At 46.0% G+C, this 24,418-nt stretch overlaps 1 protein-coding gene across 1 annotated transcript in view; it reads right to left on the minus strand.

Moving 5' to 3' along the window:
* Ttc9 (tetratricopeptide repeat domain 9) overlaps window positions 1-24,217 on the minus strand; it is a 34,301-nt gene extending 10,084 nt beyond the window's left edge. The window contains exon 1 of the mRNA XM_052739406.1: window positions 23,640-24,217. Within this exon, the coding sequence (XP_052595366.1) occupies window positions 23,640-24,042 (403 nt within the window). The 5' untranslated portion in view covers window positions 24,043-24,217. The remainder of the gene's footprint in view (window positions 1-23,639) is intronic.
* Between the last annotated feature and the right edge of the window lie 201 nt (window positions 24,218-24,418).

Here is a 24,418-nt window from a genome sequence, read left to right on the forward strand (position 1 = left end):
AGATATGTGAGAATCCTAATCCTCAATACCTGCAAATGTGATCTTATTTAGAGGTTTTAAAAAAAAAGTGTCAATTTAATTGAGAGAAGGTCATTGGAGACCATTACAGAAAGCCACAACTGGTCAAAATGTAGAAAACAACTGATCATGTGGTACCCAGCCCCAGCTGATACATCCACAATACTACCCCATCTCTAAGGCTCAGGGAGCCATCAAGGAAGAAAGGACAGAGAGAGTCTAAGAGATACAGGACCAGGAAGTCTGCTGGAAGAGTGTGTCTTGATATAACTGGGAAGCTACATTCATGAAATCCCAACAGTATGGCTGCCTAAACAGGATCTGACCAATTCCAACGCTAACTAACATCCTAACATGGTGGGGGGGGGACCTCAAGGGTCCACCCCTCAGTGAAGAGGATAAGCAGCTAAGGACTGCTGAGGCAGGAAGGATTAGTCATCCCCGGGGATGAGCCCTCTAATTGGTTATCCGGTATTAAGTAGTGACCCCTAAAAAAACATAGACATACAAGTAACACTAAGCAGACTCAGCAGGCTGTGTCTATATATTTACACACACACACACATATAACAATACTAATTAAAGACAAAGAGGCCATACATTTGGGAGAAGGCGTGAGAGGGTTAGAGGGAAGAGGGGAGGGAAATAATGTAATATTAATATTTTTTTTTAAAGAGGAGGTGTTGGAACAGGCCTCAATCCAAGTGCCTTTATAAAAAGAAACATGGACAGACACTGAGCTGTAAAAAATAAGAAGAGACCAGTGCTGCCTGAGGTGATCGTATTTGGATAAACATCCTTTCTCAACCTTCAGAAGGAGCCATACCTACTGACCCCCCGACCTGGGACCCCCCAGGCTCCAGAGTAGTGTGGTAATCTGTTTCCTTGACTTTAAGGCCTCCAAGTCAAGGTAATTTATTATGGCCCTAGGAAACCAATGGACCTTCCCTTGTTTCTCTTCTGAAGATAGCCCAGGAGTGCCCTTTACATACTCAGGGAGGAAATTTTTGCCCATTTTGCCAAACACATGTGGTTTGCTTTTAAAGTTATTTCAAGGAATATTGGCACCGTAGTAAAGTGGAGGGAGTGAAGGATCCAGACAGGTGACATTCGGAGTATTATCTCAGGATGACGACATAAGATGACAGCCACTCTGGGGCACACTGGCTGAGTATCACCTGTGTTCAACAGGATCATGATGCCTGTGAGCACTCTTGTGATAAAATGACATCACTGGTATGTATGTATGTATTTCATAGTGCTGGGATAAATGCTGATTCTCATTAATGCTGTTTCTTTTTCTTTTTTTCCTTTTTTTTTTTTTTTTTCAGAGCTGAGGACCAAACCCAGGGCCTTGTGCTTGACAGGCAAGCACTCTACCACTGAGCTAAATCCCCAACCCCTAATGCTGTTTCTTAAGGGAGCCACTCATGAACATGGTCTACCCAGCAATTGCACACATGGATTGCAGAAAATTTCCATCTTGAGTGTCGTCACACTGCCTCCCCCCACAACCCTGCAAGGTTACAGCTATGCATTCTTGAGAATAGGCCAGAAAGCGCAGTTTCACCTATCCACAAAAGTGCCGATCTTCTGCATATACAAACGTTCCGCTCAGTTTTGATTTCTTGTTTTTGTTTTCAAGGTCTAGTGTGTACAGGGACCCCCTTGCTCCAGCTACTCCCCAAATCTAGGTGGGATGCTTGGTTTATTTACCAGTTTTCTTTCTATAGGTGTATTTTCCACATCGGGTTTGATAAATACAGAACATATTTTAAAAAGAAGCCGTGAAGCCAGGAAGAGAAGGTAGGGCTGGGGAGTGGGCTAGAGAGTTCTGGGCCTAGTTTCTCTCTTACGGATGGATCAGCCTGGGGCAACCTCAGACTCTACAGCTGGCCCTCAGTCCCTTTCCTTGTCCCAGTCTGGCTGACAGACACCTTTATGACTGGAGTAAGCAAAGGACCACAAATTACTGGACTTCCCTGGAGTCCCAACAACACAAGAGCTTGGAGCCTAAAACGCTGTGGCTACAAGAATGAGTTTGAATAGGTTGGTCCCCAACTCTGTAAGGCACAAGGGAGCCTAGGAAGGCCCAGGACAATCTTAGCAGGAGGTAAATTGCTGTTAGCATATCAAAGCAGACACTGGCAGCCAGGTTCCTCATCCCTCCCTGTGACAAGGCCCTGCTAGCTGGCATATCTTGCCCCCTACCCTAGACTTCTCCAGCCCAGGGGCTGGGCTTCCCTTGCCCCAGCTGTCCTTCGCTATATAATCCCCCCACTTTTGTTCCTCGCTCTCTTTTGGGCCTCCTGGCTGCTGCACCTGGCTCCCTTCCCTCTCCTCTCCTCTTCCCCTCCTCATGTGGCTCAGGGTCCTGTCCACTCAGGACTCTCCCAGATGTCCACACCTCTGACTGTGCTCTCTCACATATCTCTAATATCTATAATAAAATTTTCTCCTCCACCATACCTAGGAGCAGTCATGTTTTTCTTCCTTCCTTCCTTCCTTCCTTCCTTCCTTCCTTCCTTTCTTTTTCTTTCTTTCTTTCTTCCTTTCTTTCTTTCTTTTTTTCTTTCTTTCTTTCTTCCCTCCTTCCCTCCTTCCTTCCTTCCTTCCTTCCTTCCTTCCTTCCTTCCTTCCTTCCTTCCTTCCTTCCTCCTTCCTTCCTTCCTTCCTTCCTTCCTTCCTTCCTTCCTTCTTTTTTTTCTTTTTCCATTCAGCTGCCAGGTCAGTTTGGTAGCCTCTGAGTCAGTGACTACAATGTCCCCAGCACGATTCATTCTGTGTACTTGGTTAAAACACCTCATGCCAGTGCTGAAAAACGGTAAATAAGGAGGTAGTTACGGTCACTAAGCTGTTTCCCTTGTAGGCTTCTTAACAGGATGGAGAAACGGCACTCAAGTGCAAGCTCTGAAATCCAGAGAAACCCACAGTCTTGAGAGTGTGTCTCCTAAAATCAGGTTTATTTGATGTGGGGATCCTTGTACCATATGTCCACAGACTCAGGACTCCAAAGACTACAGGGACCGCATGTGTGTCCCCTTCCCAAAATTTTAGCACTTAAGAATTGTACTTTGCTTTGGATGCTTATTTTTTTGCAGTACTGGGAATGGAACCTCAGATGTGCTAAGAAAGTATTTTACTACTGAGCCATATGCTTTTCTTTTTTCTTTTTTCTATTAGTTTTTTTTGAGAAGTTCACAGTGTATTTTGGTAATATTCACTCCTATCCCCTAAACTCATCCCATATCTACACCCCTTCCCTACTCACCCATCTTTGTGCCTTTTTTTTTTTCTAATTCATCAAGTACAATTTGTGTTGCCCATCTACTCTAGGATATGTGGCCCTCCACTCTCATGTAGTCAATCTACTAGGGGGCCATACCCTTAAAGAAAACTGGACCCCCCCCCAGCAGCTATCATTTTCCAATAGTTGGTCAGCTAAGGGTGGGGCTTAGACACGCCTCCCCTCCCCATGCTGGAGTTTTGTCTGGCTTGAATTTGCATAGGTCATGTGCATGCTCTCATAATCACAGTGAGTTCATAGGTGCAGCTGCCCCAATGTGTCTGGAAAACACGGTTGCCCTGGAGTCATTCACCACCTCCGGCTTTTACAATCCTTCTGCCCCCCCCCCCATGACTATGAATCCTGGGAGGAGGGAGCATAGCTGTCCCATTTAGGGCTGAATATTCCTCAGTATTTCATTCTCTGCACCTAGTCCAGCTGTGAGTCTCTTTGTTCATCACCGTCTGCTACATAAAGAAACTCCTCTGATGAGAGTTGAGAAATGCACCCATCTATGGACCTAATGATAAATCATTAGGAGTTGGCTTAATATTATGTCAGTTTTGCAGAATAATTGTAGTAGATTCTCCCCTAGGGCCTATGACATGTTTACCCAAGGTTCCTGGCCCAGATAAAGTGCCAGGTATGGGTTTCATCTTGTGGAGTAAGCTTTTAGTCAAATCAGAAAATAGTTGGTTACTCCCATGGTATTCCTGCCACTATTGAACCAGTGAGCCTGTCTTGCCAGGCTGGTTGTTATTGTAGCTTCCAGGGTTCACATCTGGGTGAGATTGATGATTATTCTTCTGGTAATGTGCATAACACCTTCCAGAACTATAAAAACTAGCCAGTGGGTATGAATTTTGCAGGTGAGTATCATCTTGGTTTCTCCATGTTCTGTGACTCAAGCATGTGGTGTCTTCAGTAACAACAAGGTCTTAATGGCAAGTTCAGGAGGACGGTGACCAAGAGCGATGACAGCAGCCTATGTGTGGGGGTTATATGGGACCCCATTGACCAACAACTTCAAAAGAGGTAACTCTATTCCTGGCACTGAGCTTTTTAGCCTGTCGTATCTAGTAGGGTAATTGTTGCCCTGCTGTAGGGCAACTCCACTTAAACATTTGATGTATATTTTAAGAAGCATTTACAGTAGTAGGTTTCCAAATGACTTTTTCTGAAGGTCTTTGGTGTTACTCCTCCCCACATTTCCTCCTTTACTATGCCCTCCCGCCCCCAACTCCAGTTTAATCCTTCCTGTTCTGCTCTTCCTCTTTAACCCTTTATAGCACGATGTTCTATCTTCTTTCCCTTGAACTACCCTCCCCAGGTCTCCATATTTCCTGACCGCTGTAGGTATTCCAAATGAAATACATGTATCTGGAGTCCAAGCTAACATTCACAAGGAAAGAAAATGTGCAACATTTGCCTTTCTGGGTCTGGGTTCCCTCACGCAGAATGATTGTTTCCAGCTCCATCCACGTACCTGTGATTTCATAATTTTGTTTTTCTTAATAGCTGAAAAAAATCCCACTGTGTAAATGTACCATATTTTCATTATCCATTAATCAGTAAATAGACATTCTAGGCTGTTTCCATTTCCTGGCTATAGTGACTACAGCGGCAATGATCATGGATGTGCAGGTATTTCTATAGTAGGACATAGTATCCTTTAGGTATATAACCAAGAGTGGTATAGCTAGATCATATGGTAGATCTATTTCTAGCTTTTTGAGGAACCTCCAATACGGATTTCCATAGTGGCTGTACCAGTTTGCACTGCACAGCAGTGAATAGGTATTCCCTTTCTCTACATCCACGCCAACATTTGTTGTCATTGTTTTCATCTTTATTGTGAGACAGACTCTTACTAAATTGCCCAGGCTTGCCTTGAACCTGTGAAAAAGATCTACCTTAGCCTCCTGAATAACTGAGATCACAAATCTGTGTTTCTTTTCTTTTTCATAAAAGATTTATTTTCATTTGTGTGTGTGTATGTGTGTGTGTGTCTCTGTGTGTGTGTCTGTGTGTGTGTACACCATATGTGTGCAGGGACCTATGGAGGTCAGAAAAGGGCATTGGATCACATGGACATGGAACTGCAAGCAGTTGTGAGCCACCTACACGGGCGCAGGAAACCAAACTTGAGTTCTCTGGAAGAGCAGGAAATGCTGAGCCATCTCTCCAGCACCCAGATCTGTGTTTCTTAAGAAACATCCAGCTGTTAAGCCCAAGACAGTCATTAGGTACTCCAAGACTAGCCAAAGGGCAGAGATATCAGATGGCCAAGTTCTACGAGCTGAGAAATCTGCATGTGTAGACAAACAATTGTTCTCAGACAGACTGTCAAATCATGGCATCCTGGTTATTTCTCTTGGTGACTTGGGATTTCTTGCTGGAGAGAAGGAACCTGGGCAGGGGGATAGAGAAGGAGCAGGGCAAGGTGCTGCATGGTAAGAGCAGAAGAATCCAGCTATGTGTCAGTGGTCAATGGGCATGCACCTCCTGGGAGGGCAATTAGCACAGAGTGGGGAATCCGGAGTGAGCAAAGGGCTAGACCTGCTTTCTAAGCACTGACCTAAGTTACTCTTGACAACCCCCTCCAAGGCATGTTCTAGTATTTTGTCCATTTTTCAGGAATCAGAGGCACAAGGAAGTTGAGTCACTTGCCGAAGGCCATCAAGTGAAGTGTCGGAGTCAGGGTTGGACTTGAGGACATCTGTCAGTCCAGGATTAGACTCTAGGCCTTTCTGTCAGTCACCTTTTAGACATCTATCTACCTTCCTCCGGCCGTCTCTCCCCAGCAGCTGTCAATCTGGTCTCCATGTTTTAAATGTGGTCATTTCAAAACTGTTATATGGGCTGGGCATGGTGGTGCATGCCATAGTCCTAGGAGTCAGGATTCAGTGGCAGGAGGACTGTGAGTTCCAGGCCAACCTAGGATACATAGTGCGTTCAAAGGCAGCCTGAGCTACATACAGAAATCCTTTCTTATAAAATGAATAAACAAACTAATCAACAGAAAGAGAGAAAGAAAGAGAAGGGGAGGTGAGAAAAGGGAATAATATTAAGTTTTTTAGAATTATTTTTAGTCAACATAATTCCCTTGAGCTTTAAGCTGTCACATGTGTATCAACAATTCGCTCCCTCTCGTGCCTGAATAGTATTTTGTGGTGTGGATAGAATCATTTAATTACAGTTAATCATTTATCTACTGAGGCACACCTGAGCTATATTTTTCCTATGTTAAAATTAAGTTACAGAATGGTCCTGCCACCATAAGGTTTATGAATTTGTGAGTTATTATGGATAAAGTTGATAGGAACAGTTATTTCTCCTTTATTTCTCTTGAACAAATGCCTAAGAGTTCAATTCCTAGGTCATAAGGGAGAACAACCCTTGCTACTAAGTGTAAAGTGAGTCTTAGTTTCTTTCTTTTTCTTTTCTTTTCTTTTTTTTTTTTTTTTGGTTTTTTGAGACAGGGTTTCTCTGTGTAGTTTTGGAGCCTGTCCTGGAACTCACTCTGTAGCCCAGGCTGGCCTCGAACTCACAGAGATCCGCCTGCCTCTGCCTCCCGAGTGCTGGGATTAAAGGCGTGAGCCACCACTGCCCGGCAAGTCTTAGTTTCTTGTAGATGGCTTTTAAAAGATCAGATACCCCTTCCTGTAACATGAATCTTGAAAGGTCTTATTAATAAAACAAACCTGGAGCCAGGTATTGGGGTGAATGCTGGAAGATCAGAGAAGCAGAACAAGCCACAGCCACCTCACCTCGCCAATTCCTCAGCTGATCCTGTTTCCTCAGACTGGAAGCCTCTGAGTCCTCATCCAAATGGATCTCAGCTGAACTGCTTCTCGAAAGCCTGAAAGCTTAACCAGCCAAATGCTTCTAGTTCCTTGTTTTCACGCCTTATATACCTTTCTGCTTTCTGCCCTCACTTCCTGGGATTAAAGGCTCACTTCTTGGGATTAAAGGCGCGAGTCACCATGCTTGGCTGTTTCCAGTGTGGCTTTAAACTCACAGAGATCCGGATGGATCTCTGCCTCCCAAGTGATAGTATTAATGGTGTGTGTGGCACCATTTTCTGGCCTCTATATCTAGTGGCTGTTCTGTTCTCTGACCCAGATAAGTTTATTAGGGTGCGCAATATATTGGGGAACACAATACCACCACACCTTCCCTTCCATTTTTATTAGTAGCTTACTGAGAAAGTATGGCTTTGAAAAAGTTTATCCGTTATAACACTCTCTTGCCTACAGGTAAGGTTTGTATAGAATGCGTTAGGGGAATCCCTTCCTAATGAAATTGTGCCTACAGATGTGACCATCAAGTGGATTATTTTAGTTATTAAGATTTTACTTTTCATAATCACATACTTAAGTCAGGAGATGCCCATCTTTGCAGTTTCCTTTGCTTTTCCAGACAAGCATCAAGGCTTTTTAAATCCTCTCCCAGCACCCATCATGGTGACGCTCATGATTAGTAAGTAGTATTACCTAGCAGGTATTGCTGGCTCTGCTTCCAGAAGCTAGGGCTGGAGGCATTAAGTGACTTTCTAAGCTTTACACTCAACTTGAGTGTAAAGGGAGACAACCAGGATCACTTACTCCCAAGTCACACCCACGGAAGCAGAACTTGGTGTTGCTATTCTCCAATGGCTTCTTCCAAGACCAGAGAGTGGGAAATGGTTGTGAGCAGGAGGATGGCCAGATGGGAGTCAGTACCCTCCAAGTAGCTGTGTCTTTGTTCTCAGAAATATGTTCCCTTCCTGCCAACCAGACAGAGGAGTCTCCCACTACGCTGCTGCCACTCCCACACCCAGGTCCCACTTGGCAGATTTATCTCGAGGGGGTACATTCTTATTCCATCCCCACAAATTTCAGACCTCCTACTTTTACAGACGATCACAGGTTCCCACTAGATTCAACACGAATACTGTCCAACACGTCTGCTGTTTCTCTCGTGTCTGGGACAGTCTCTTAGAACTCCTTTGCCATTACCAATCTGCCATTTTCCCATCTCTGAAGCCTCCAGCTGGATGGCTCAGTGGTTTTGGTACCCATTTTCCTCTCACTATCACTGGGGATCCCGGTCAGATGTCCTTGGTAAAGCTATTCAATAAGGACTCATGTCCCTGTGGCCTCTGCCGGGGCTTCATAAGGAAAGCCCTTAAAAGATACTGCTTTCTTCACGTTTTAATTCATATTCACTCTACTGGCAAGCATCCCTTCACACTGCAAGTCCTGCATGTGTAGAGTCAACTGTCAGTCAAACATATTTGGAGGGGAAAAAAATGCACCCATATTGAACAGACTTTTTCCAAGAAAAATTGTAAAAATTGTAAATTTCTTGTAAAAAGTCTATTAGGTACAGACTGTATGGTCATTATTTCCTAAGACAGTATTATAGCTGTCCACATGGCAATTGCATTTTTAGGTCATGTAAGTAATCAGAGGTGATTTAAAGTACACAGGAGTATGTGTGGAGGTTACATGCAAATACGATGCCGTGTTGTATAAGGAACAAGAGGATCTATAGATATTTGCTGTCTAGTGGGGCTCCTGGAACCAACCCCCACGTAGATTTGGAAGATGATGGGGTAACCGATGAATGGCTGGTGAAGGAGCCAAGGTCGAAAGCCAGTTTAGAACCCTCTCAGCAAAGGCTTATATTAACAGTCATTTACGGGACTTTGGAATCCACTGAACAGAGCTTTAGCACCAAGTCCCAAGGTCAGTTCAGCCTTCGGTGACTGTCTCAGGTCACTTCCAAGATGGAGGTCCCTACCTGGCTGCTATGGCAACTCTCTTCCAAGTTATCACAACCTCGGTCCCCAACACTCACTCTTGATCTTGATGTGAGAGAGAAGGCAGTGGAGGGATGAGGGGTGATAGGACAGTGTGTACTGAGTCTGTGTTAATATCACTCTTCTTTCTGGAAGCTTGGAGGCAGGTACTGAGTGAATTCAAGTGGACGAAATACAGCCAACCCTTTGGGTAGGGTCAGTTTGGCTATTTACTATGTGATGACATGTACAATCACCAGAAATACTCAGGAGAAACCCACCTGGTCCTATCTTTCCCTTGTCAGCTCTGTCCCAGGACATATCTTGGTCTGGCCTTGAGTCAGGGATGGGGAGAAATCAGAAGCCAGATTTTCACCCTGTTCTTTTTTGGTAGTGTGGTGGTTTGAATGAGAAAGGCTCCCACAGGCTCAGATATTTGCACGTACCTCACACCCATATCACCAGAGGTCAGAAGATCCACCCACCTTTAGTCTGGCCACACCTTCCTGTGGCAACCTACAGAAAAGACAAAGAAAAGCTCTCTGCCTGCTGCCTTCGGATCAGGATGTAAAGTTCTCGGTTACTGCTCCAGCACCATGTCTGCCTGCCACCATACTCCTCACATGATGATAATGGACTAATCCTCTGGAACTGTAAGTGAGCCCCCAATTAAATGCTTTCCTTATAAGCGTTTCTTTGGTCATTGTGTCTCTTCACAGCAATAGAACAGTAACTAAGACAGATCAAAACAAAACAACAACAAAAAAACCCAAACCTTTCTGTTCTGATAACCTTTCCTGCCATTCTTGAGTGACTCCAGTGACATCTCTTCTGCCCCTGTTGTCTCTCCCACTGGCTTTCCATCATGTTATCAGCTGCTTGGGAGTAAGTTAACAGGCACAACTGAAACAGGAAGAGCCACACACAGCCTTCCTGGTGACGCAGTATCAGAGCAGATTGTTAAGGTAGCCAAGACATTGACTAGTAGGACTCTAGCTAAATGAATAATGGCACATGGAAGCAACTGGGCACACTGCAGAGAATAAGAATATTTAACAGCACCAAAAATATTCTCAATGGAAAATACTGGTGGAAATTGGAGAATGCAAAAATTTGTGCACTGAATGCTGTTAAAAAAATTCACAACCTCCTCACTCCCTCCCTCCCTCTCCAGGATTATCTTTATCAGCTGCCTCAGATAAGTGTGGGGAATCTTGGAGGTAGGTACCGGGTAATTCGAGGAGACAGAATACAACCAAACTGCTCTGCATATGTAATGACAGGAGCTGGGAAGGCATGGGAATGAGGAAAAAGTGATAAACAGAGCAGGTAGAAGGAACCTGCCAAACAAGTAAGGGTTTAGTAATTAATTCCTGATAGTGCGATGGCTGATAAGTTTTAATAATAAGAATTTCTAAGAGACAGAAACATTTTGTGCATCTCATAACCTCCAGTAAAACCTGGAGTAACTCAACAGACTAGTGTAGTGGTATGAAAGGAGATGGCAGTGCGGCCTGGGCTGCTCTTGGTGACATCTAGGGGGACTGAGTCAAAGGAGACCAACTTCATCCTTTTTTTTTTTTTTTTTTGAGACAGGGTTTCTCTGTGTAGTTTTGGTGCCTGTCCTGGATCTTGCTCTGTAGGCTAGGCTGGCCTTGAACTCACAGAGATCCACCTGGCTCTGCCTCCTGAGTGCTGGGATTAAAGGCGTGCACCACCACTGCCCGGCTTCCAACTTCATTCTTTTGTTTGTTTGTTTGTTTAGAGACAGGGTTTCTCTGTGCAGCTTTGCGCCTTTTCTGGAACTCACTCTGTAGCCCAGGCTGGCCTCGAACTCACAGAGATCTGCCTGACTCTGCCTCGCGAGTGCTGGGATTAAAGGTGTGCACCACCATTACCTGACAAAGATTTATTTATTATGTATAGAGTGTCCTGCTTACATATATGCCTGCAGGCCAGAAAAGGGTACCAGATCGAATTACAGATGGTTGTGAGCCACTGTGTGGTTGCTGGGAATTGAACTCAGGACCTCTGGAAGAACAACCAGTGCTTTTAACCTCTGAGCCATCTCTCCAGCCCCCAACTTCATTCTTAAACCAACTGGAGAAAGGTAAATCTTGAAGTGAGGTGGCTGGTGACTATTACTTATTTGTTGTCATAATTTCTTATACTTTCAACAACTTCAATTACTACGATGTTTTATTTTTTTAATTAGAAACTATAAGGTCAAAATATGAAGAAAAAACAAATATTGGTTTCTAATCTGTTAAATAGAGAAGGGTTTCCTCACAGACAGTGCCTTAGGGTTGTCTGGGGTTGAGAGGAGTGGGGACATCCTGGTCTTCAAATACCTGAGAGGAGATCCAAGGGACACATCCACTACTCTCTCACTCCCAGGATACCGAGCCAGGCTAGAGCTGTCTCCATCCTCAGCCTAGGAGGCAGCTCTGGCATCCAGGCACCTGCACGGCATGTAGAAGATGGGCAGCATCTGTCTGTGACTTCTCCCATGGGCACCTGCCACATCCCACTCCATCATCCCACTCCATCATCCCACTTGCTTTCTTGTTAAGCTCCATGGTGACCTACAGGGACCTGAATGATTGCAGAATGTATCTTCTCATCTCATCAAGGCCTGCTGTCAGTCAGACAGCTGGAGACAGGGTTGATTTGGGAGAGCACCCGCCAGCCTGTAGCTCTTTCCCTGCTGGTTCAGTTCAAAGAAAGAAGCTGGGGGACCCTGGGGCTGAGGATGAATTGTGGAGACCAGACACATCTAACTGAGCCTCATTCACTTACAAGGTGTCAGCCTGGAGCCCATTGACAGCCAGCAGGTTCTTTCCTTTTTTACTGTGTGTGTGTGTGTGTGTGTGTGTGTGTGTGTGTGTGTGTGTGTGTGTGTGTGTGTGGTGTACATGGAGGCCAGAGGTTAACTTGGGTGTCCCCCTCAGTCACTTTCCACCATATGTATTGAGACAACGTCTCTAACTTGAGCCCAGAGCTTGTGATTCAGCTAGTCTAGGTAGGAATCTTGCTCTGGGGATACTCTTGTCTTCTCTTCCCAAGTGCTGGGCTTACAGGTGGACCACCACTCCTGCCCAGAGCTTACATGGGTGCTGGGGATCTGAACGCTGGTTTTCGAGTTGTTAGCAAGTACTTTACCCATTGCCCTGTCTCTCCGATGCCTACCAAGCAGTTTCTGTGTGTTTCCTGAATGGATCCCTCACTCCTGAGAAGCCGGAAGGGGGTACAGGCTTTTGACTCTCTGGGCCCAGGAAAGGGGGTCCTGATGGGATCCACCCGACTCTCAGAGAACATCTGGTCAGCTTTTCCTTCACTCACACTCCCCACACGGACACCAAAGGTGTTGGATACGTCTTGCTCACCTTTCCTACCCTGTGGCTGCTTGGTGGGTGAAACTCCCATGACCCCTCCCTTTTCCTTAGCGTTTTCTCATCTCCTTCTCACGCCCCTAGAGCCTCCTTTACCACATCCTCCTCACCTCCTCCCGTGTACTTCCCTCTGCTGACATTAATATAGCCACCTCTGCATCCCCATGTGGTACATATCTTATTCCCATGCAGTAGTGAGCCAAGTAGCTCCCAGGGGTTAAGGTCTGCCTGGAGTTAACGGAAAAGCCAAGATTCAAATCCAGATCCGTATGCTAAACGGGAATCGTTCTCCATTACTCAACCTTGTCCATTGCTGGGGCCCTGCTGTGCGGCTCAGGCTTTCCTCTGTGTTTTGTGTCCCACCCCTACCCCTGAACACAGGCATATAGCCCTCCCTATAGAGGTATCAGAGAAGAGACCACTCAAATTTCTAATAGTTCTGTGGTCTCTACAATCTGGAGGTGACGGGCCTGTCAGAGAAAAGTGCTCAGTTTTGACTTAGGATGACTAAAACTTTCAGATCTGGCCAGACTCCCCAAGGTTATTCCGCGTTAGGCCATGGGTGGCTTTTTTTTTTTTTTTTTTTTTGGTGACATGCTACAGTTTGGCGGGCATCTATTCCCCGAAAATCTTGCCCTTGCCAGCTGTGTCTCAAAAGCTTTTTTGTTTCTTTCCTTGCCTCCCTGGGGTCATTTCTGGTGTGGATGACTGACTGCATGGCTGGAGTCAAAGTCAGGATTTTTGACCAATCAGGGCAGATACAGCATCAATAGGTGCTATTTCCGGTCAACAATGGATGCCAGGGTTCATACAGAAATTTATATCGGCTTTAACCCTTCCTCAACCCACCATCCTCTCAGACACCCCATATCCCTAACATCCTGGGAGACAATGAAATCCCTTGGCCACTTCTCCGAGTTGCAGGGGTTGCCTGGCAATCTCAGCCAAGTTCTTTGAATGCGTAGCTGTCGGCACAGATGAGTCAATTGGAATAAAAGAGGGCTTGTCTCCCACTTCCCTCCCCAGATCTGGCAGTTCTCAGAGACAAAGGATAAGACAGGAGGATGGTTACAAGCCCTTCAAAATCCTAGTGGTTTGGTGCTCCTGAAAGGGGATTTGGAGAGAAACTGCCCTGCTGTTTATACACAGGGAAACCGAGCCTCTGAAAGATGGGATCTGCCTGAAGTTGCAGAGCAGGATTTCAGCAGAGCCTGGTCTTAAAGTCTGGCCCCCACTTGGCATTCTGAGAACAGAGTGGTTCAAGTTTGGGTGGTGAAGAGCCATGGCAAGTGTCCAGTACAGATCAGATGAATGAGTAGGCTTCCTTCTGGTACTCTGTTGGAGCCAGCAGCAGGCAGGATTCCCTAGACAAGAATCCTAAACACTCATCCTACCCCTTCCCAAATGCTAGAGACACACCAGTAATGTTCAGGACCAACCTGGGTCACAAGCGATGACCCTGTTCTTCCCAGTCTCACTACCAGATCCAGTTTATGCTAATGTGCGACATTCTCCCTACTCTGTGAGTTTCCATGCTGCCAGGATTGAGCTCTGTATGTGGACTGGATCCTATCAGGGGACATAAAGAGAAAACACGGAGTCTGGGATAATTTGTTTGACATCTTTGATGTTACTGTCTGACAAAGACAGACAAGACAGTTGATTCCCAGAGTGATACTGAAAAATGTGTTTGTGTGTTGGGTTGGTTACCTTGGGGTAAATGTAAGGAAAGCGAGAGAGCTCATAATTTCTCTGCACAAAAAACTAATGTCATCATTTTTCTTTAAAAAAATGTTATGAAGCATACAGTTAATATACATTATATATTGTATATAACATACATACAAGCAAATATTACAGAAAGATTTCAAATAAAGAGCTCAACTCCTTTGTCTGTCTGTCTTTCTTCTGTCTAAAGTTCCTCAACTAACCTCTGTTTTCAAAGGTGACAACAGACTGCTTCACTGTGGTTTCACATAATCTCAAATGCTCTTAAAAATCCAAGTAAGGGAAGTTATATTAAATGCTCTTCTGTATTCTGCCTTTTTTGCATAATAAATTTTGGAGACTGGTCTCCATAAGGACACACAGAAGCATGCTGTTCTGTGTGATGGCTTGTGGTTCAGAAGAGAAGGACATGGGGAATTTATCTTTAAGAGACGGGAGAGGACTTCAGAGGTCCCAGAATCCAACCCTTCATTTTTATAAATTAGAAACCTGTAACTTAAGAGGTAAAATTCCTTGGCTCGAGGCACACAGCCAACAGGAGACACACATCAGGTCCCTTCACATCAGGCCAGGCTTCTGCTATGTTCCTAAAGATGGGCTTGGGTGAAGAGCAGCCACAGGTCAGCTTCCAGAGAACACACCCACTGCACCTTCCCTAGCAGGTGATTTCTTCTGTGTTTGAAGTCAACACCTACTCTCAGCATTCCCACTTAAACTTCTCAAACCTTGTAGCTGGAGCCACAAACTCTGGAGCAGGCAGGACACCAAAAGGAGGCAGCGGGTGGGCTTCTGAGTCTCTATGCTCATTGAATAGTTTCACATATTGGATTATGTTTTGGAATATTATTTTATGATGTGTTACATTTATTTACACTGTGGGACATTTGTTCTAATGATGCAAAGATGTACTGCATTCTTTTTTTTTTTTTTTTTTTTGGTTTTTCAAGACAGGGTTTCTCTGTGTTGCTTTAGAGCCTGTCCTGGAACTTGCTCTGTAGACCAGGCTGGCTTCGAACTCACAGAGATCCACCTGACTCAGCCTCCTAAGTGTCCGGCTATACTGCATTCTTTTATGCTGCATTTGTTTAACTCTGTGAAGCTGTGTTACTTTGCCTGTCTAAAACACCTGATTGGTCTGATAAAGAGCTGAATGGCCAATAGGTAGGCAGGAGAAAGGATAGGTGGGGCTGGCAGGCAGAGAGGATAAATAGGAGGAAAAATCTGGGAAGAGGAGATAGAGGAGCAAGAGAAGGAGAGGAGGACTTGAGGGGACAGCCACCCAGCTACACAACAAGCCATGGAGTAAGAAGTAAAAGTATATTGAAAGGTAAAAGTCCAGAGGTAAAAGATAGATGGGATAATTTAAGAAAAGCTGGCTAGAAACAAGCCAAGCTAAGGCTGGGCATTTATAAGTAATAAGTCTCTCTGTGTGTATTTATTTGAGAGCTGGGTGGAGGGCCCCCAAAGAGCAAAGAGTGAAAACAACCAACTACAGGCTTATTCTCTGACCACACAAACTCAGGTCATGTTTCCACTGACATGGGAGGGTGTTTAGGCTTATGGTTTGAATGTGAAATGTCCCCACAGGCTCAACTATTGGAACAGTTTGTCTCTATTTGGTGGCTCTGTTTTTGTGGGGAGGGTTGGGAGGTAGCTGGCAGCTATAGGGCAGCAAGCTTGTGGGATATAGCCCTGCTTTCTGCCTGAGCATTCTTCGTGATTGCAGCTCATGTAACCAGTCACCGCAGGCAGGCTCTCCCTGCCTCAGCCACAGATCACTCCCATAGTTGCGCCTTCCCAGCATGATGGAATGTGAGTCCCAACCAATCCTTCCTTTCTTCATTTGTTTCTGTCATAGACTCTGTCACAGCATGAAAAGTCACTAACACGCCAGCTCTGCCTGGTCACAGAAGCCAGGACAGACGTCACAGAAGTCAATCTCTCAGGACCACCACAACATGAGAAACCTAGTCCCATGAGGTGCAAGCACAGAAAGGGATGCATAAGTTCCAGAGGAAACGACAGAAAGATGAACAAGGGAGTCGCCCTAGAAATGTCAACGTGCATCCTTCTAACAGGGATGAGACGTTGTTGCAAAAGAAGAAAGCAGATGAACCAATAGAAAATTCAAGAAAGCGCCTTTTAGTACCCAAGCCAATACCTGCAGAGGTTAGAGATATCACATTGTCTTTGGCCTTAAAAAAATTTAATTTTGTTTATTTATGTTTCTAATTATGTGTCTCTGTGTGGGTATGGCACAGGGTGTCAGTGCCCGAAGAGGTAAAACATGTCAAATCCCAGCAGAGCTGAAGTTACGGGCAGTTGTGAGGCACCCAAAGTGGGTGCTGGGAACCACACTCAGATCCTAGGACACACTCTTGACAGTAGAGCCATCTCTCCGCCATCTTTGGTTTTTTTTTATGTCTCATGTCTGGGTTAGGGCACATTACTGTGCTGTGATTGAGACTCAGCCACACCCATTATCTGGGCAGAAATATAAAACCATTTCAAACATACATCTGACTCTAAAGGAATCAGGAAGTCTTGGGTTGGTTGGTTGCGACATCCAGTTCCCATCCTCACCGTTTGGAACAGGTACAGCCTGGTGGCAAACGAGTATAGTGGAAGGAGAGACCTCCTCTGCAGCTGGTGCCCAACCTTTAACATCCTGGGAGCAGCTTTTGACTTTTCCGCATCTTGATGTTTCTTCCTGTCTGGACAGCAGCCAGATCTTTGCATCTTGCACAGACATTCTTGAATATCTGGGCTGTGGGGAACTTGGTTTTAAGATCCCTTCAAGAGTTTCTGGCTAGAGGCTGCATGATGGATGTCCCTTGGAGGCCAAGTAAGGAGCTTCAGAGTTCACTTTAGAGAAGGGTCTTGAAGACATATTGTCCAAATGCTACCTATGTGACAGCTCCAGATAACAGCAGCTTTAAGTCTCTCTTCCCTCCCTCTTAGTTCTTACCCCAAATCTCATCTTTGGGCCACCAGGTAATCATTTGTTACTAGTCTCTGAAGCCCTCTTCATGTTTTAATTGTATTTGTAATTCATCCACCCCTATGCTAGGCTATCTGGTTCCACATCTGTTTTTGCCGAATACTCTTTTCTTTTTAGACGTCATCTCAGAATCTACACCCAGTTTTGTATGTTTTAGTGTATCCATTCAGTCATCTCCTACAGTCTCATTGAGGGTTGACTTCAAAAGCAAACCACTTACGAAGCTGCCTAGGGACCTTGTTCAGAAGCATCCAGTATCTAGTGCTTGGTTTTATATTCTTCTGATGCCTTCTTCAAATTCTTAACAATTTTGAGCTTGTGTTTTGTAGAGGAGGTCTGATGACACCATATAACGTGCAGTACTGTTCTTGGAAGCCTCATTCACATATGAATTCATAATACCCCACAAGCACAGACTTCTGGCAGATCCATGACACAGAGTTCAATGTGGGTGGGTAAAGGTGTCGTGTCTTTAATTAAGTAGACATGTTGGCAAACCCAAGAGACCATACTCTTCCTTAAACCAGAAACTTCTTCAAATTAAGGGGGCAGGGCGGAGGGGGGAGATGTTCTAAATAACACAAATGTCCTATAGAACCCGATCATATCCTTTCTTATTTCTTTTGAATCTCTGGCTTTGTCAACCACTTATGCTGGAAATGGCAGAAACAAAAGGACAGAGTAACCCATAGTTCCTTCCTCTTCCCTTACTTATCAGAAAACCCTGTGGGAAGTGTGCATATGGCATCTGCATATAAAATATGCATATAAGGAAGTTAAATAAAAACAGTTCATTTGTGTAGCATTTCTACTGTTCCAGTAGGAATGAATTATGCATGCATGTAGGAACTACAAAATATGAATTGTGTAATTTTTGTTTCCACATACAAGTTAAGTAGTCATATTCTCATTTAAAACTGACATTGTACAAAACACAGATGAACAGTAAAATTCATTCCAATATAAAAATTTAACTTTCTTTACTTGTAATGACATTAAATAGCAAATTTAAAAACCACCATGTCAAGAGAGAGAAACCAAGAAAGAAAAGTTTTATCTTTTGCCTTGTTTGGTTAGGTTGTTTTTGAGACAGTCCAGCTTGAATTCACTATGTAGACCAGATGGGTTAGTCATGAACTCACTGTGTAGACCAGGCTGGCTGGCCTTGGACTAACTATGTAGACCAGACCAACTAGTCCTGAACTCACTATGTAGACCAGACTGGCTAATTCTGAATGCTTATGTAGACGAGGCTGGCTAGCCCTGAACTTACTATATAGACCAGGAAAGCTAGCCTTGAACACATGACCCTCTTGCCTTAACCTTCCAAGTACTAGGTTGCAGTCATGTCCCAGGTAAAATTTTTATATTTTAGGATTGTTAGTGATTTGATTTCCCTGCTTTTTGAACAAGTTCCATATTTTCTTTTCTTTTGTTTTTTTTTTCAAGACAGGGTTTCTCTGTGTAGCCCTGGCTGTCCTGGAACTCATTCTGTAGACCAGGCTGGCCTTGAACTCAGAGATTCTTCTGCCTCTGCCTCCTGAGTGCTGGGATTAAAGACACGTGCCACCATCAATTAAGTTCCATATTTTCATGTTGTGCTAGGCTCTTGTCATAATTAGGTTCCTATTGCTGTGATAGAACACCATGACCAAAAGCAATTTGGGAAGGAGGGGCTTCATTTGGACTTACTCATCCCAGTTATAGTTCATCATGCAGGGAAGTTGCTAGGGCAGGAGCTGAAGCAGAGGCCATGGAGGGGTGCTGCTTACTGGCTTTCTCTTTGTGGTTTGCTCACCCTACATTCTTATACAACCTAGGACCACCAGCCCACTATGGGCTAGGCCATCCCACATCAACCATAATCAAGAAAATATCTCACAGATTTGCCTATAGGCCAATCGGATGGAAACATTTGCTCAATAGAAGTTCCCTCTTTCCAAACGATGTTGGCTTGTGTCAAGTTGACAAAAAACTAAGACAGCTCTGAAAATTATGTGCCCAGCCCTGACCTCATGACTTCAAGACATGTCTACTAGCAACAATAAAATTAGTTTCAGAGGACACTATCCCAGGATTTCTCTTGGTATGAACTTGCTCCTAGGCCTTGTTATACTTTTATATTGTGGTTTTCTGGTGAGACTAATATAATACTGTCTACCCTTTGGTAAGACAAAACCAATCTCCCAGACAAAGCTCTAAATAGATAGAAAAATGGCAATAGAACAAAATGGTAAATGTTTATTACAGGTCGTGAGGAATATCAGGGCACAAATTTCTAGCCTTTGCTTGGATCCAACGGAACTTATCTCCACAGCTTCACTTGAAAATATCAATAAAGCAATGTGTGGTGCATCTCTGTAGCCATACCCCAGACACAGCCTCCAGAGCCCCAAGAGGAAATGCTCTACCCTTCATGAGTTTCCAAGGCCCCAGGAGAATCATGCATCTTGTTCAGGTCAACAAGACTCAGTAAGCTGTCAAATGCATGCTTGCTCTGTGGCCTCAGTAAGGCTCAGATTCCTCAGTCTTCCTGGGCGGGTTAGATTAGCTTGTCTATTGAAATTCTGAAAGAAAATACTATACCCTTGAGTTTCCCAGAGAACAAGGCATGCAAAACCCCATCTATTAGACATGCACAGCTAGCCAGAGTCCTTCCACCAAAAATGAAATCTGAGTCAGAACTAGCAATAATCTGGGGCCTTGCAGACTGCCTGCACACCCTTCTTGAGCCCCCAGGGACATTCAAGTGGGTGTTAGACTAACACCTCTTACTGCATCCTCACATCTCTCTTGCTATCCTTTTTTTTTAATTTATTTTTATTTTATGTGCATTGGTGGTTTTGCCTGTGTGTATGTCTGTGTGAAGGTGTTCAAAGCCCTGGAACTAGAGTTACAGACAGGTGTGAGCTGCCATGAGGGTGCTGGGAATTGAACCTGGGTCCTCTGGAAGAGCAGTCAGTGCTCTTAACCACTGAGCCATCTCTCCGGCCCTCTCTTGCTATTCTTGAGGGTTCTATAGACAGAGCACGAGGATTCGTGAGCTTAAGTTTGCTCCAGAAGCCTCACCCCAGCCTCTTGTTTGGAGAGAGCAGCCCTTAGCAACACAGCCTAATTCTCTGGGTATTTCTAGGCTATTCTATGCTCCTTCCCAATGCCCACCCTCTATCTCTACATATGTGAAGGGCAGCGCCTTAAGAATCACATCACCAGGCTGCCCACCAAAACCCGGATGGAAAGGGTTAGCTGCTTTTCTGCCGGGATGAACCTGCTCTTGCCCACCTCCTTCCTGTTAGCCAGGACTCGGGGTAAAGGCTGTCTCCTGGGCCAGGCTGCACTGTAGCTAAAATAACACAAGTCTTTCTTCTTTTCCTTCTATCCAAAGATAACTGAAAATACACTTAAATTTTTTATTTTGTGTTTAAAATAATCTTCATGAAACTACTTTTAATGAAGTGTATAAATGCTTCTGATGCAGTGGTAAGTGGGGTCAAGAGCAGGATGTGTGACTGTGTACACAGGAGGACAAGGAGCCTTGCTTTGTAAACACACACACACACACACACACACACACACACACACACACACACACATTCAACACAGATTTCTTTTTTTGTTGTTGTTGTTTTTTTTGTTTGTTTGTTTGTTTGAGATATGGTTTCTCTGTGTAGCCCTGGCTGTCCTGGAACTCACTCTGTAGACCAGGCTGGCCTCGAACTCAGAGATCCACCTGCCTCTGCTTCCCAAGTGCTGGGATTAAAGGTGTGCGCCACCACCGCCTGACTAAACACCGATTTCTTTTAGGTGGTAGAGTTAGAGGTCATTCTTCATTTCTTTAAATGTTTGGCTGTTTTCTAGAAGAAATCATCTATATAGGTATCTGCTACTTTGATAATCCCGTGACAAACGATTATTTGCTTTCAGCTGGGACTTCTGAGAGACTGGGAACTGATTTAATGTACCATCGCAAAGGAGAGCAACGTCAAACTTCTCATCAAAGTGATTTCTGTGCAGAGCCTTCCTGCTAGGTGATGAATTTTCCACACAGGGTGTAGACTTTGACAAAACTGTTCATCTTGTCATCACTCACATCATTATGGGAGATCTGAAGACATCAAGTGGTCCTCTCAGAGCCTTGAATCAATGTACTGTCTATTTTTCTTTCCTGATTACCAGGACTGAGGGCTCCCCCAAAGAACTTTGAATTGTGCGCTTTGAGAGCCCACCTGAGTCTGGGTACCAAGTAGCATGGGAAGTCCGGAAGATGCTGACTTTCTGCATCAAACTGTGATGGTAAGGGCATTGTATTTGGAGATGGATGGCTCTGGAGCCTTGGGATACCCCTCTGCAAGGCGGATAGCCATATTTCTTTCAGTAGCACACGTGTGTGTGTGTGTGTGTGTGTGTGTGTGTGTGTGTGTGTGTGTGTGTGTGTGTGTGTGTGTTGCTGTATGCCTGTAATCTCAACCCTCTGAGGCAAGAGGACCTCTGAATTCTAGGCCAGCCTGATCTACATAGTTCCAGGCCAGCCAGGGGTACATAGTGAACCCTGTCTCAAAAAAAAAAAAAAAAAAAAAAAAAACCCATGTAGATACCTAGTACTATACAGGATAAATCATTAATATTAATAAGTGCTGGACCCCAGAGAAGGCAGCAGCAGGGCAAGTCTGCGAGGGTCTCATTTCATCCAAAGTGTTTGGGTGTCGGGGACAGAAGTGGAGGGGCTGTCCAGACCTCAGCCCTGCCCTGACTGGGCTGGCCTGACCAAGGACACATCTTGGGTTTCACCATGGAAATGTAGCCACTTGTGGGGTGGAGGGCAGGCAGTGTTAGCTCCTCACTGGCCAGTAGCCAGCAGCGTGGGGTGAATGTGGTTCTAGAAGGCCTGTGGATAATACTGGAGGCAGGCTCCATTACCACTCCAGAATCACTGCATTAGCCATCCAGAGTGCCTCCGCCTCCACCCACAGTTGCTTTGCCCTTTAACTATTCATCGGGGCAGCGGCCAGTATGCCAGATACTTACAGGAAATCAGAGGAATCAAGTATCCTTTTATGGATTCACATAATCCATCTTTCGGCACCGTTATTTTCTCTGGTGCCATTATTTGCAATCCTGGGGCCAATATCACCATCTCTACTACTAGTCTACTACTAAGCTACTAGTCCCCTTAGTATAAAATTCGCTATGCTTGTAAGCTGCTTCACAACGTATAAAGTGTCTCCCCGGGCTGGGTTTCACCCTAGTAAAGAGGATCCCTGATGGGGGCCTGGGAGCACAGTGGTAGAGCGCTTGCCTACAGATGTCCTCAAGCGTGGTATAATGGGAAGGCAGAAGGCTGGTGCCCGAAGCTCAAAGGGTTTCAAAAGAGCACAGTTGTAGTATTTCTCTAGCAAACACATCCACCATCGCCTCCCCGCTTGCTGGAACAGGCCACAGTTCAGGCAACTTCCAAGGTTGGAAACGAAGAAGTGCCCTTTTATTCTACCAGAGAGGCTTGACCATGCCCAAGTCCCAGCACACTGGCTTGGAGAAGAGGAGAGTGGGTTTGCCATTGTAAGGCAGTGGCTTATACCACTGTTTCCCACATTTCACAGGAAGTCCTTTGAAAGACCCAGAGTTTTCCTTTTTTTTTTTTTTTTTTTTTTTTTTTTTTTTTTTTTTACTGACTTTAAATATTTGGCACCGTATATAAATTAACCTCATCCCTAAAGTGCACTGTGGGAATGTGTACCTTTAGCTCAACGGAAGAGCCTCATGTAGGAGACCAAGAATTCAGCAGGGCTAGAGACCTACCTACCAGGAACCCGGGGCTTTTGAGATTGCTGGAGTAACCAGCAATACCCAGAGAGAAGAAAGTGGCATTTTCGGAATCCATTTTGCTCAGGATGTTGAGGGCATCCTGGAGAAATCCCCTTTGCTACTGGGGCAAAAAGAACTTGGGGGAAGGCCGGTTCCCACCGAGATGCATACCGAAGGGAAGGCAAGAGGCCAAGTTTGGAGCCTGTGATACCTGAGTGGGGCACTTGGAACCCATGACTTGTGGGGCACACCTGGGTGCTGCCTCTATATTTTGAACCCAGGTTCACCGGGGAGCAGTAGCTTTCGCTGCCAGACCCGCTGTCTGTCCAGCCCCCTGTCTGTCCAGCCATTTAAAGTTAAGCTTTACTATGTAAGGGAAGAGACTCGAGATGACTATGGCCTTTGGAAGGCATCATCTTGAAAGTCACACTTTTTCTCAAGCGCCTCCCTTCCAGGTCTCCTCCCTAGAGCACCGCTGTCACAGGAGGGAGTCAGCGCCGCGGTGTGCCTCACCGGCGCTCTGGGACCCAGAGGGACTAGGTCGGGGGAACAGGGGACGCGTGGTCGGGCGGGGCCCCTAGAGGCCGGGGAAAGGAGGGGCGGGGGGCGCGGCGGGGCGCGGCTCACCTGCCAGGCTGTTGTAGCAGTCGATCTCGATGGCTTCAACCGTCTTGCTCTGTTCCTCGGAGAGACGGTTGGGTTTGGGGACCCCGGCCGGGGAAGCTGGCCGCGCGTCCCGCTCCCGCTCCCCTGGAGGCGGCAGCAGTCCCTTCAGCTCCAGCAACGCCCGGTGGTATTTTCCGATGGCTTCGCGGAATTTCTTGTCCTTGTAGCACTGCGCCCCTTGGCTCTTGAACTCGTGCGCGCGCCGGATGAGCTCCGCGGGCTCGGCCGCTGACCCAGCCTGGCCCCGCTCCGGGGCCCCTCCGCCGCCCGGGACGCACGGTGGTGGCGCGGCCCGCGGCCCCTCGCCCTGCACGGGCGGGCTAGGGTTCCCCAAGGCTCGGGCCGCCAAGCCCTTCCTCTCCATCCGGCCGCCGCCCGCGCCTGGAGCGCGCCGCGATCCTGGCTTTAAAAGCGCCGGGCGCTGGCTTCGCGCCCCGCAGACTCCGCCGCGGCGGTGACCCTGGGCGCCGCGCGCTTGCCCCGCACTCCCATCCTCGTCGCCAGCCGCCCGAGGCTACTCCCTCCTCCTGCGATCGCTCCCCCCTCCCAGTTCCCTCCCCCGCTCCCGCGGCGCCCGCCCTCGTCCCCGCCCTTCTCTGCTCCCGCAACCTGCCGCCGCTGGCTACCGGACCCTGTGCGCGCCTGGCCGTGGTGCAGGGGACAGCGGGCCTGACTAGGGTGGTGGTGATTGTCGCTGACCCGGAAGAAGCTGGGCTTGCTCAACGGAGGGGAGGATTAAC

The sequence above is a fragment of the Peromyscus californicus genome, unplaced genomic scaffold (assembly GCF_007827085.1).
Source record: "Peromyscus californicus insignis strain IS unplaced genomic scaffold, ASM782708v3 Scaffold_15__1_contigs__length_86483966, whole genome shotgun sequence".
Lineage (NCBI taxonomy): Eukaryota > Metazoa > Chordata > Mammalia > Rodentia > Cricetidae > Peromyscus > Peromyscus californicus.